This window comes from Monopterus albus, unplaced genomic scaffold, assembly GCF_001952655.1.
Source record: "Monopterus albus unplaced genomic scaffold, M_albus_1.0 scaffold134.1, whole genome shotgun sequence".
In the NCBI taxonomy this organism is placed as follows: domain Eukaryota; kingdom Metazoa; phylum Chordata; class Actinopteri; order Synbranchiformes; family Synbranchidae; genus Monopterus; species Monopterus albus.
Window position 1 is genome coordinate 2,011,352 of NW_018128014.1, and position 12,511 is coordinate 2,023,862.

At 45.2% G+C, this 12,511-nt stretch overlaps 1 protein-coding gene across 1 annotated transcript in view; it reads left to right on the forward strand.

Annotated features, from left to right (window-relative positions):
- The window catches only part of stab2 (stabilin 2), a 38,521-nt gene that overhangs the window by 23,472 nt on the left and 2,538 nt on the right, over nt 1–12,511 (forward strand). The window contains exons 45-65 of the mRNA XM_020613436.1: nt 2,376–2,495; nt 2,574–2,618; nt 2,696–2,788; nt 3,759–3,914; nt 4,651–4,779; nt 4,965–5,024; nt 5,107–5,283; nt 5,556–5,645; nt 5,717–5,863; nt 6,282–6,344; nt 6,445–6,568; nt 7,537–7,686; nt 7,753–7,857; nt 8,349–8,456; nt 8,886–9,079; nt 9,160–9,301; nt 9,814–9,947; nt 10,400–10,565; nt 10,805–10,911; nt 11,054–11,173; nt 11,257–11,403. Coding sequence (XP_020469092.1) covers nt 2,376–2,495; nt 2,574–2,618; nt 2,696–2,788; nt 3,759–3,914; nt 4,651–4,779; nt 4,965–5,024; nt 5,107–5,283; nt 5,556–5,645; nt 5,717–5,863; nt 6,282–6,344; nt 6,445–6,568; nt 7,537–7,686; nt 7,753–7,857; nt 8,349–8,456; nt 8,886–9,079; nt 9,160–9,301; nt 9,814–9,947; nt 10,400–10,565; nt 10,805–10,911; nt 11,054–11,173; nt 11,257–11,403 — 2,577 coding nt within the window. The remainder of the gene's footprint in view (nt 1–2,375; nt 2,496–2,573; nt 2,619–2,695; nt 2,789–3,758; nt 3,915–4,650; nt 4,780–4,964; nt 5,025–5,106; nt 5,284–5,555; nt 5,646–5,716; nt 5,864–6,281; nt 6,345–6,444; nt 6,569–7,536; nt 7,687–7,752; nt 7,858–8,348; nt 8,457–8,885; nt 9,080–9,159; nt 9,302–9,813; nt 9,948–10,399; nt 10,566–10,804; nt 10,912–11,053; nt 11,174–11,256; nt 11,404–12,511) is intronic.

Sequence of the window (12,511 nt, forward strand, 5' to 3'; positions counted from 1 at the left end):
ACAGGCCCGGGAGACCTTACGGCCACAGCTCCGAACGGCCGCATTGGCAATGGAGGTGGAGAATATGGTCCACTCGGACTCAATAGCTCCAGCCTCCCCCGGGATCTGGTCAAAGCTCTGCCGGAGGCGGGAGTTGAAGATCTCTTTGACAGGGGATTCTGCTAAACGTACCTAACAAACCCTCACAATACGTTTGGGTCAAAAATAAATAATAAATAAAAGGAAAAAACAAATACAGTATCCAAAAGAAACAAAAAGAAGACAATTATCTTATTGTTTGTTGAGGGAGAAAACCAGAGGGTCACTTTTTCTCGGGCCAAAAGGTACAGTAATACCACAGATATCTCCTAAAGGTACAGTATATTTACAGCAACACATAGTCACCTCTAAATGCATGTATTAGATGTGCACAAATATATTTCATTTATTTATATTAACAATTAGATATGGGCACACCTCTATGTAAATATCAACTCAAGATTCCACCCACCTTCACAATTTAAATATTAAATTATTTTTTCAGTTGTAGCCTTTCTAGAAAAAACTGGAGCTTGAAGTACTTTTCAAAATGTTTTATATTTAGTTGTTGTCGCTGTATACTTTTAATTATAAAGTATTTTTCCATCATAATGACAATATTGTACAGAATTTATCCTTCCTTATTTTCTCTTAAATCCTAACATAATACTGAAATGACAACTATAGAAGCTTGTGCTGTGGGAAGAAACCTGCTTTTCAGCTTCCATCCAAAACAGTTCTACTTCTCTACAATACCAGAACAAATGAAATGATTTCTTGTCCTCTTTCTCACAAAATCTACACAATCGACTCTGCTTAATGCCAGATTTCCCCAGTGGCTAAACATGTAAATTCATTTTAGTTGAAAAATTCTGAAACATCCACATCTGTTTATATAAATTCACATTTAGAGTTAATTTTGAGTTTAGAACAGTGCAAGGCATCTTCTCATTTCCCACTGCAGTTCTGTATGTTAAAGATCCTCAGGCTCTGCTGACTTGCCCATTGTCTGAAATTGGGATTAAAGTGATTTCTTTTTATTGTCAGGCTGTTAGACTTTTGTGTGCTCTGCAGGAGTAACTTAATAGTATGCAGTGCTCCTCGAATTCCTATCATGTAAACACTGTGGGAATACTACAAGGCAGCACATACATGCTGTAAAAGTCAACAGAAGTCCTTAACATAAGTACTATGAGATATGAGAGCTATTTCTATCAACTGTGATGGTGCTCAAAAGAACTGCAAGGGTATGTATGGGTGAGTAATGCAGACGTACACAGAAGTCTCCAATTAATGACAAAGTTATGCAGAGAAATAGAGAAGTACTGTGAAGCAACACATAAGTATTGTAAAAGTACCAAAAAGTCCTTCAAAGCAAATGAGGCAATGAAAAAATATTATTATTATTATTATTATTATTATTATTATTATTAAGTAAAAATATTACATGGGAATACAAAAGTACTGCCAGGTAACAAGAAGCTACTGGAAGGAAATGACAAAGTAGTCATTCGAGATAAATCAGATGTAATACGTTTTGTTTTGTTTGCTTTTTACTGTATGACATAAGGACTTACAGCTGAAATTTAGCCTTTTGAGTAACTAACACATTTACATGTTGATGTTAATCGTGTATTTGTCTCTGACAAATAAATGATAAAGACCTGGTAACACAAAATTACTATTAGATCATGCTATATCAACTACTGGGAGCACACAGAAGTTCCATCCATTATTTACACCGTTCATCCTGAACAGGGCCTGGGGGCTGTAGTCAATCCAAGCTGACACTGCGCAGGAGGCTGGGTCCACCCTGGACAGGTCGCTGGCCTGTCCAGGGCTGGCATGTAGACAAACGCCCACACTCACTCCTACAGGCAATTTAGAGTCACTAGTCAGCCTAAGCTGCATGTGTTTGGACTGTGGGAGGAAGCTGGAGTACCATGCAGGGAGAACATGCAGACTCTGCACAGAAAGGCCCTGGGCCGGCCGGGGCTCAAACCTGGAACCTTCTTGCTGTGAGGTGACGGTGCTAACCACCACTCCACCATAATACTGTGAACCTAAAAGCTTGGCGAACTGAAAGATAACTCACTTCAAGGTTACACGTATGTCCTGATCCCAATGAAGCCACGTGTGTGTGTGTGTGTGTGTGTGTGTGTGTGTGTGTGTGTGTGTGCGTGTGCATTTGCTCAGAAAACTTTGATATTGGCCAGTGATGGTTGAGCCGTGTGAGCGGCCTGGTGGTGCAGTGGTTAGCACTGTCACTGTCCTGTGTGGAGTTTATCTACAGGATGGCTTAGCTCTACACAGCAACACGCCCCTGTCTTTAACCCATGTGCTGTGGATGTTTCCAGAAGAACGGCGGCTGCCACCAGTATGCCAGGTGTAACATGACGGTCCCAGGTGTTCGTACCTGCACATGCATGGCTAACTATATCGGAGATGGATTAGTCTGCCGAGGCACTGTGGGGAAGGTGAGCATCTGTGTCCCCCTCTCCCTCCCGTTAACAAACTGTGACCGGTTCTTGAGTCTGACTGTGGGCTCTGTGCAGGAACTCCTGACTCGGAGGCTGCGAGAGTTTCAACTGGGCCTGGCTGTGAGTGTCGCCCCCTTTCACTCTACCGCCTCCTGCGGGTGAAACCAGATTCACTGGAGTACAAACTGTGGTTTCAGGTGGTGGAGATTTCTCTGAAAGGCCGTGGCCCATTCACCGTCTTTGCTCCGAACACCAAGGCCTTTGCAGCCGACAGGAACGGGACCAGCAGGGTGAGCAATGTGCTGCTGGATGTTTTCTTCCCGTATTTAAATGTTTGACCATGTTCTGTGTTAATATCAGTCGCTTGGGGCCAGAGTGAAACATCTCAACAACAAAAACGTGCTTCAGGACCACCTGTTGTAACTCCTGGGATCCTCTGACCTTTATCATCAGTGCAGTGTATGGTTTGACTAAACATTAGGCAGCTGCTGTTTGGAAGCAAATGACTGGGTTAAAAAGGTCAGGCCAACAGAAACAGACACAACAAGGTGGAAGTGAAAGAAATTACAACGCAAAAATGATCTTTCCACATATCCATGGCTTAGTTTTCATACCAGGATGTGGACTTAGTGCAGTGCTAACAGCATCTTTGGTCTGTGAGGAGTTTCTGGTTATAGATCAGTTAGTGACTGGTCGTGGCTGTAACAATGTCCTTACACTGAAGTAAGACTCACTTTGTTGTTGTGAACTCTGTCATCAGCACAAATGTTAAAGCAAGGATCAGTTATGTAAAAGAAAATGTGTTTTCTGAGTGTGTGAGGCTGTGAGGCTGTTGGCTCATAAATGATGATAGAAAACAGACATGAATCAAAGTCAGCTGCTAAACAAAGCTGAGGGTCTGCTGGGAAGTGAATGTGGACGCCATGAGGAAGACTGCCATCAGCCCATAAAGAACAGGCTGAACTTTGTTGTTCAAAACTTAGCACAGCTTTATTGCAGGTGGGTCTATAGCCAAAGGCATGTGAACGAATGAATCATCCCTCTGTGGATGTTTATCTGTTGGCACGACCTTCATCTAAACATGCACCATGCCTGAGTGTACATACAAGTGTTGACACTTCACCTGAGAGATTTTTATAAAACATCATGAATGAAGTACACAATAATACAAATTATTTAAAAACTGAACGATTTAGGCATTGACTCTGGTGACACCTGTTGTCTGGCTCCTGTTTATTAGAGGTGTTTTATTTTTTTCAGATGAAGTCACTGATGACGAGGAGACGTAAAGAAAAGTTTGCCGCTGTTCTGCGCAGCCACATCGTCATGTGTCACACGCTGCTGCCCGCCGACCTGAGCCGACCCCGAAACCTGACGTCGCTGTCCGGACTCATCCTGACCACCAGGTCCATCCAGGTACCGACACTGAGCACACACCTGTGTCACCTGTCTCAGGAGCAGTCGTGCTCCATGTTTCTGTCTGAAAGTCAGACTGATGTGTTGAGCTGATTCAGTGCAGCTCTCTGGGTGGTTGAAGTCATTTCTTTCCATTCACAGCTTCAACTGTCAGTTCCATCCAGCGTGTGTTTATGGCTGCTTTTCAGAAGCAGAGAATTCAACGACGCAACTGACTTTGTGCAACTTTACTGTCAGTAAATCCAGGAAAATACATGATCCAATTCCTGTAACATATCTGTTGTCTGTGTGGTCCTCCTTTTCATATGCAAGCTCTGAGGAGGGAGACGAACTGACCTGAGCTGAGGAAACCTTCTGTAAGACAATGCAATAAAAATCTGGTGCAAAAGCCCCAGTAAACCAGTAAGCCTGTCCCCGTTCTGTTTAAACCTGACAGCAAAGACAGAGACGGTAGTAACTTCCTTTACAGCACAAAGTATGATAAAACATGAAATACAGGGCTGGAAGACAGGTGGAAGGCCCTAATGCTGTGAAATGTTTCATGTAATTCAGTTTTGACCATTTTAATACTCCTGTGTAATGTGATTACTCAGTGAAACCAGGAAGGAAAACTTCACATTTCCTTAGGTATAGTCCCTGTGTAACTGCCTTCAGGTGCCGGCTTAATGTGGCTTTAACGGAGAAAAGGACGTTACGTTGTCTTTTGCTTGGTAGGAAATAAAACTGTGTGTTTCAGGGCAGCATCTCGATCAACGAGGTGGGTGTGATGTACAGCTATGGCATCAGTGTGAACGGCATCATCCATGAGATCAACAAGATCCTGTTTCCTCCAGGCCTGGACAAAGAGGACGATCCAGACCCCCCGGTCAGTGCAAACACAATGTTATTGATCGATTAGCTTCTGATTATTCAATTAATAATGCTGACAACAGCCCAAACTAAAAGCTTTTCACATGGTCTAAGCAGTAGTACAGTCCTGGAGCTGCTTCGGTGATTTCACTAATCAGTAGATTGTCTAAACCCTTCTCGTGTCTACTGGATGTGGCGCAGCTGAACCTGACCGATGTGGCTGAGCGTCACGGCTACATGACCTTCTGCAAACTGCTGCAGGTGAGAAAACGGCATTCTGCGCTGATATAAGGATAGGTTTCTGTCATCGAGGTTCATGGTATTTGTGATATCTGTGCCTCAGGACACAGGTGTGATGCACCTGGTGAACGATGGGATGTACCAGCCGTTGACGGTCTTCCTGCCCTCAGATGGTGTCATGGCGTCTCTGCCGCAGGAGCAGAAGGACTTCCTGTTTCACCGAGACAACCAAGCACAGCTGGTGGAGTACCTCAAGTACCACATCCTGCAGAGCCACAAGGTGCAGAAAATTTCACGACCTTTTCGTTAAGACAGGGTCAACAAAACGCTGTCAGCACGCTGCTGATAGCGCACCTGACAAAGCAGAAATCACCTAGGTGTAGTAGAAAAACCGAGTGGGCAGAAAAACCTTTCATTACAGGGAAAATGACATTCCCTGTGTTCATGAAGCAGATGCGTCCCTTTACTGAGTGAGAGGAAAATGGGACATTACCTGCGAGGCCGGCAGCGTCACAGTTTTCTCTGTGTGTTTTGTTTCTTCTCCACACCCAGGTTTATGCTGAAGGTCTGATCCACCTGGACTCGGCTCGGACTCTGCAGGGCTCACCGCTCTCCTTCATGTGTGGCGGGACAGACAACATTGTAAGTGTGACGGAAATAGGAAGAAGAGTTCACGTGGGATCTTGTTAAAACATGCATTTCCTTTTGAACAGGGAGAAATCTTCATTAATGATGGAAAGTGTCGGATCACTCAGAGACACCTGGTCTTTAATGGCGGGATCGCTTACGGGATTGACTGCCTGCTGACTACACCCAGCTTCGGAGGACGATGTGATGAACAGACGACCTTTGACCTTCCGGTGAATCCTCACTTTATCCACTGATCCTTGCTCCCTGGTGTGCGGACACCGGCATCTGCAGTTTGCTCACGTGTCAACTCCTGCGCTAAAAGAACACAGGTTTCTAAACTACTTGGAAACAGTGAAATTAGAAGTTCAAAGCTCCGGCGGTCCAAGGTGATGTCTTCAGATGTCCACCAGTTCCCCATATATGGGTATTCAGATTATGGTCATATGATGTCATAAAAGGTGTTCCCATTCAGAAGCTGGAACCAGTGAATGTTTCCCTTTGGTTCTAGAAAAATGAACGATTAATTGATCATCAAAGATCAGTTTCTAATTGATTTAACGCTACGCTCAGCAGCACTGCAGAGGCTCCTCCAGTCAGTTGTTCATGACGCTGTTAGTCTTGTGTTGATGTTTTCTTCTTTTGTGGTAGATGAACTGTAGAATGTGCGAGTTCTCCCTGCGTGATCGCTGTCCCAGAGGCTTCAAAGAAAAGGTCTGTATGATCCTCGCCTCTAAATGCATCAGGAAGACTCCTGAACGTGACCTCTGTGTGTCGAGAACCTGACTCTTCCTCGGTGGTCTTCTGTGTTCAGGAGGTCCAGAAGTGCGACCTTCCCGCCCTGTTGGTCCATAAGAACTCTGGCTGTCGCAGCATCTGCACCGTCAACCTCTGGCAACCAAAGTGCTGCCGTGGTTTCTACGGACGAGACTGTCTGGGTGAGACAGCACTGAAGACTGAATCACTTTTTGTGTAACATTATTACCACATTCAGCAAGTTTTCAGCTTTGTTTGAAAAAACAAAAGGTCTGAACTCTGGTGAGTCAGAAATACTGTAGATTATATAGACACCAAGCTAGAAAATGTTACTGAATCATTTTTACAGTGACAGCATTTCAGTTTAACAGGTTACAGTTTTGGCTTTGAAATAATCATTTATTTAATTTTAAGTTTTAAAAGCTAAAATTAAAACTTCTTAGCTTTTGTCTTAATCTTACCATAAAAATGGTTTTAATCCTAAAAATGATCATTTTGCTGTAAAAAGTTATCATTTAAACCTGACAAATATAAAGTTCATACTGTAACAAAAAAGTCACATGGTTGCCTATTATTTTTACTTGGACCTGAAACATTAGGACTAACAAAGTAATAATCCTGACTTAGGCTCTTTATGTCATCAACTACAAAGTTAAAAGAAAATTACTCTTTTTACTTATAATAGTTTTGGTATAATTGTTATTTTAAATAAATATTTGTCTATAAAAGTTATCATTTTACCTAATTTTTCATAAGTTAATCGATACGACAATATTTTGACATTAAAAGTTGTAACTATGATTTAAAAATGTATTATTGTGACCATAAACAGTGTCTTTATTGATATTTAAACATTTTCTTTTTTCTTTTGGCCCCAATGGGCTTCCGTATTTGTGAATAATCTCTGGACACTTTGGTTGGACTCAAACCTCCGATGTTGCGCGCACTGAGTATATGGCGTGCCACACCGTAAACGTTCGGCCATCAAGGCCCCCTGTAATTTGCTATTTCATTCTGATTGAAAACTGTTTTCATTGTTCTATTGGTAAACAGAGTGAACACTTTCATGATGCAACAAGAAAATCAAAGTGTTTTCAGTGAACATGTAGACGAGCATGGTCAATATGATGATGTTCTTCTCTCGGCGCAGCGTGTCCGGGCGGCAGTGGCTCTCCCTGCAGTGACCATGGTAAATGTGATGACGGTCAACTTGGCAATGGTACCTGCACCTGTGAGGCAGGTTTCAGGGGCGTGGCCTGTGAGCAGTGCAGCCACAGGTTCTACGGACCCACCTGTACAGGTGAGCAGCAGTCCAGCGCTTAACATCTGCAGGTTTTATAAAGCTGACAGTCTGTTGTGTTTTCAGCCTGTAACTGTTCAGAGCACGGGTCATGTGACGACGGACGCAAAGGTTCAGGTTTGTGTTTCTGTGAGGCCGGATGGACTGGAGACCGGTGTGAGACCCAGCAAGGTGAGTGAGAGAGGGTTCCACACAGAGCAGTTCAAAGCCAGCTAACATTAACGTAGAGGGAGGGAAGACGTTCTGAGCAAGATGATGAAAGGTGGTGATGATCTGACCAAGCTGATCTGGAGGATTTCCCTGGAAAATATAATATTTTTATAAATGTGAGTGTTTCCTTGGCTTTTTTGGTATGTGACCCCTAAAAACAAAGTCTGGTGACTGCTGTGGTGACTGATTCAGTCAAACCTGGTAACCCTGGTCCTGATCTGCCAGGAAGCACAGAGTCAGGACCTTCTTCAACAGATGGAACTTGGCCAGATCCTGGACATGTAGATTTCTGTTGTGTTTAAAGACCAAAATGTTGCACTGATTTCCTGTGAACTGATGACGAGCCAGTCTGTGCCTGAAATGTCGAGGCGAATGTGTAAACTGAATTGTTCCCAAATGATTTCACTGCTTTGTGTGACCAGACTGACAGTGTGTTTGCGTGCTTCCTCCAGATGAAGTCCTTCAGTGTTCTCCGTCCTGTTCTCCAAAAGCCGTGTGCAAGGAAAACAACACTTGTGTGTGTCGGCCATTTTATGAAGGAGACGGATTCACCTGTACAGGTAAACGGTCTGTGAACAACACAAAGAAATGGTGTACGATTTTCTTTAGTGTTCAGTTGCCCAGGGGAACAGAGGAGGATACTTTGACAACAGTTTGAGTCAGAACTGGTCCTGACTCAGCGGCATGTGAAAAAACATGTTGAACTGATCGGTGGGACTTCTTGAGGATCTCATCATCTGCGATGTCCCCCTAGAATGAGTCTCCGTAAATCCACAGGGAAACCAGAGCAGAACCTGCCTCAGAATCCTCCTGGTTTTAAATTGCCTTCCATTGTGACCCCGTGACAGTTGTGTGTGTGTGTGTGTGTGTGTGTGTGTGTCCATGGGGACACTGCACACGGGAGCTGCTCACTGCTTGCTCTTCTAATCCTGTGTCAGATCTTTGTTTTCCTTATAATGAGACAGTAACAGGAGCTGATGTGTCTGCAGTGGTGGACATGTGTCAGGTCTGGAACGGCGGTTGTGCTAAAGGAGCCACATGTTCTCAGAAAGGAGAGATGGTGAGCTGCACCTGTCCGAGAGGTCACTCAGGAGACGGGTTCACCTGTCAGCCCATCGACCCCTGTGTCTCCGCAGACAACGGAGGCTGCCACGAACATGCCATCTGCGCCATGACGGCTCCGGTGAGGACCACACCTTCACTGTTTTGTTAGTTTCACACGTGTCTCTGCCGTGATAAAGTGTAAACTGTGGTTATGAACAGGGCAAGAAAAAGTGTACATGTAAAGACAACTACATTGGAGATGGCATGACCTGCGATGTCAAACAACTGCCAATCAGCCGCTGTCTCCAAGACAACGGGCAGTGCCATCAGGATGCCACATGCACCGACCTGCACTTTGAAGGTATGTCCATCAGAGGTTTTTGTTGACTGCCAATGGACACTGATCCCCCCCACCCCGAGATGTCAGGTGGCATCAGAGTCTGTTGTTAGGACTTGTGCCTGTTGATGTGCACAGCATGTGCAAAATATGTGGACACCCCTGTTCTGAGTCTGTGCTTCCTTTTGGCTTTTAGTTCCAGTCAAGTAAAGCCGCAATGCTGCAGCATACGGAATTTTAGAGCAGTGCTTCTCGTGCTTCCCGTCCGGCCTCCACATCTCTGTCAGTAGGGTTAGTCGCTAGCTTCAGTTGGTCCTCACAGGCTTTTCCACTTTCGGGGTTTTGTTTTCATCCTAACAAATGGAGACGTTCAGTGACCTCTGGCTGCCACACCACACATGCTCTCAGCAGTGAGTTAGGGATCAGCCCATGCTATTTAAAGGGCTTCTTGTTTGGCAGCACTTTCCAAACATCTCCATAATGTTTAAACACAGTGTGTTCACATACAGTGTCTGTGTCGTTGTGTTTGTGTGCAGATGTGACGCTTGGTGTGTTTCATTACCGTTCCGATCAAGGTCAGTACAAACTGAACTACACTGCAGCTCAGCAGGCCTGTGCTGCAGAGGGAGGCTGCCTGGCTACATATACTCAGCTGTCCTACGCTCAGCAGGTCAGTGAACACTACACAGGTTCATCAAGGTCTTGTGTTTTTCCACAAAAAAAACTTCATATAACTTGGTAAAAAAAAATTGTTATTGCGGTTTATTATAATACTTTTATTATTGACAACTTCTGGATCTTTGAATACAAAAACAAAATATCTCCCTCTTCACTATGATGCCCGTTCCCTTGTCCGTGTGCAGGAAGTGATACTTCTATATATTACACTTACTGAAGTTGCTCATTAGTCCAGCGTTGGCTTCCAGAATATTTGTGATGTTACAACTCATGTTCGTAGGTATTTGAGCTCAGAGGGACTTTCCCCGAGACTGCAGAGACATCACTCTGACCCAGAAACAGAGGACAACACAGTGAAGGAAAATATAAGTGAACCGTAAGTTTAATTTGAGAGGGACTGTCCAATTTATACCTGCTGTCTGCTGGTCCTGTTGCTCTCTGCAGGGAGGTTTAAACATGTGCGCTGCCGGCTGGCTGGACCAGGCTCGGGTGGCGTACCCCACCACCTACTCCAGTCCTAAATGTGGCTTCGGACACGTGGGCATTGTGGACTACGGCACCCGCAAAAACCTGAGCGAGACCTGGGACTCCTTCTGTTACCGGATGAAGGGTGAGAGAGGGAGCTTGTGTAGTTTTACTACACATGCAAAGAAAACATGGTTATAAGCTGAAACATTTGTCTTTCTTCTCACAAAAGAGAGAATTAATTAATCTTCAGCATGATAAAGCAGCACTGATTACAGAACACTGGTAACATAAAACAAGTTGTTCCTCGTCCCTGGCTAGTGTAAAAGCCCGGTCAGTCACACCGATCATCAGTAGCATGTCCATGTGTGCGTACTGTTTCAGAGGTGAAGTGTGAGTGTAAGCTCGGCTACACTGGAGACGGCTTCATGTGCACAGGAAACCTGCTGCAGGTGCTCAGATCCACCCCCACCTTCTCCAACTTTCTCACTGTGAGTTGGACACGTTGCACTGGTCATTCACATCCGAGACAAAACATCATTCACTGTCACAGGCGCTTGCTGTTTGTCACCATGCACCACTGATTATAAATTGTCAATTATAAAATACATCTTTGTATGTTTGTCTGTGCAGCAAATCCTGAACTACTCTCAGGTGTCTGAGTCTGGGAAACGGTTTGTGAGGTGCCTCAGTAACGTGACGGTCCAGTCTACCCTGTTTGTCCCTGACAACAGTGGCCTACCTGCCAACCAGGTCAGCCATAGCAGAAGGCCTGTACCAGGTATATGGACTGTTCCTGGTGCTGTCCTCACCTGTGTGTCCACGTGTCCCTGCAGACCCTGTCGCAGCGGGACATTGAGTTCCACCTGTCCGAGGGCCAGGCACTGCCTCTCAACCAGCTGAAGAACGGCAGTCAGATCAGGACCCGGGTCGGCAGCTTGACCGTCCTTGGAGTGGCAGACCTGCTCGACCCCTCAGCTCTGGTCAGATCATTGCTGCATTTGTGCGCCAGTAGGCGACCCTGTCTTGCTCTGCAGCTCTCTGTTATAGACACTGGGTTATAACACAGCAGGCAGCAGTTTGTCATGTTACTGTCTGTTAGCCACTTCTCATCCTTTAATCCTTCAAAGTCAAAGTGTCATATGCACAGTTAGGAAACGTGTTTCCCTGTACAATGAAATTCTTACTTTGCCGTCCACATGAATGCCACAAAATACAAATGAAATATAAAGTAGATAAATAAGTAACACAAAATCTAAGGCACTTTAAGCGGCAAATGCAGCAATATAATAAGAGACTGTATGCTGCATGGGAGCAGCATGTGCAGCAGTCAACAGTCAACGTGCAATTATGCATGTGCATGAGAATGTAAACAGTACAGGTCGACAGTACATGATATAGTTCCTGGTAATAAACTCCTCAGCTGTTTAGGAATCTGATGGCAGAGCGAAAGAACGAGTTTTTCAGTCTGGAGGTCCTGCATTTCACACTTCTCAACATCCTGCTATGCGGTCCATAGCAGTAGTGCTGCCATACCAGACAGTGATGCAGCTGGTCAAGATGTTCTCAATGATGCAGCTGTAGAAGTTGCAAAGGATCCTAGGCGACATGCCAAACCTCCTCAGGAAGTACAGCCACCGTTGGGCTTTCTTGACCTGCTGTGTGGTGTTGTGTCCAGGTGAGGTCCTCACTGATGTGGACACCCAGGTATTTGAAGCTGCTCACCCTCTCCACTTCGAGCCCCTGGATGAACAGTGGCTGAGTTCTCCTCTCCTTCCTCATGTCCACTATCATCTCCTTCGTCTTGTCCGTGTTGAGGCTGAGATTATTGTCCTTGCACCATGACACCAGACCGCCACCTCCCTCCTGTAGGCTGCTTCGTCCCCGCCAGTGATGCGACCAGTGTCGTCCGCGAACTTCAGGATGATGTTGTCTTTGTGGGAGGCAACACAGTCGTGGGTGAACAGGGTGTAGAGGATGGGACTGAGGACACATCCCTGTGGGATGCCAGTGTTTGTAACAATGCTGGCTGAAGTTCTATTGCCAATCCTGACAGTCTGGGGCCTGCCAGTCAGAAGGTCCAGGAGCCAG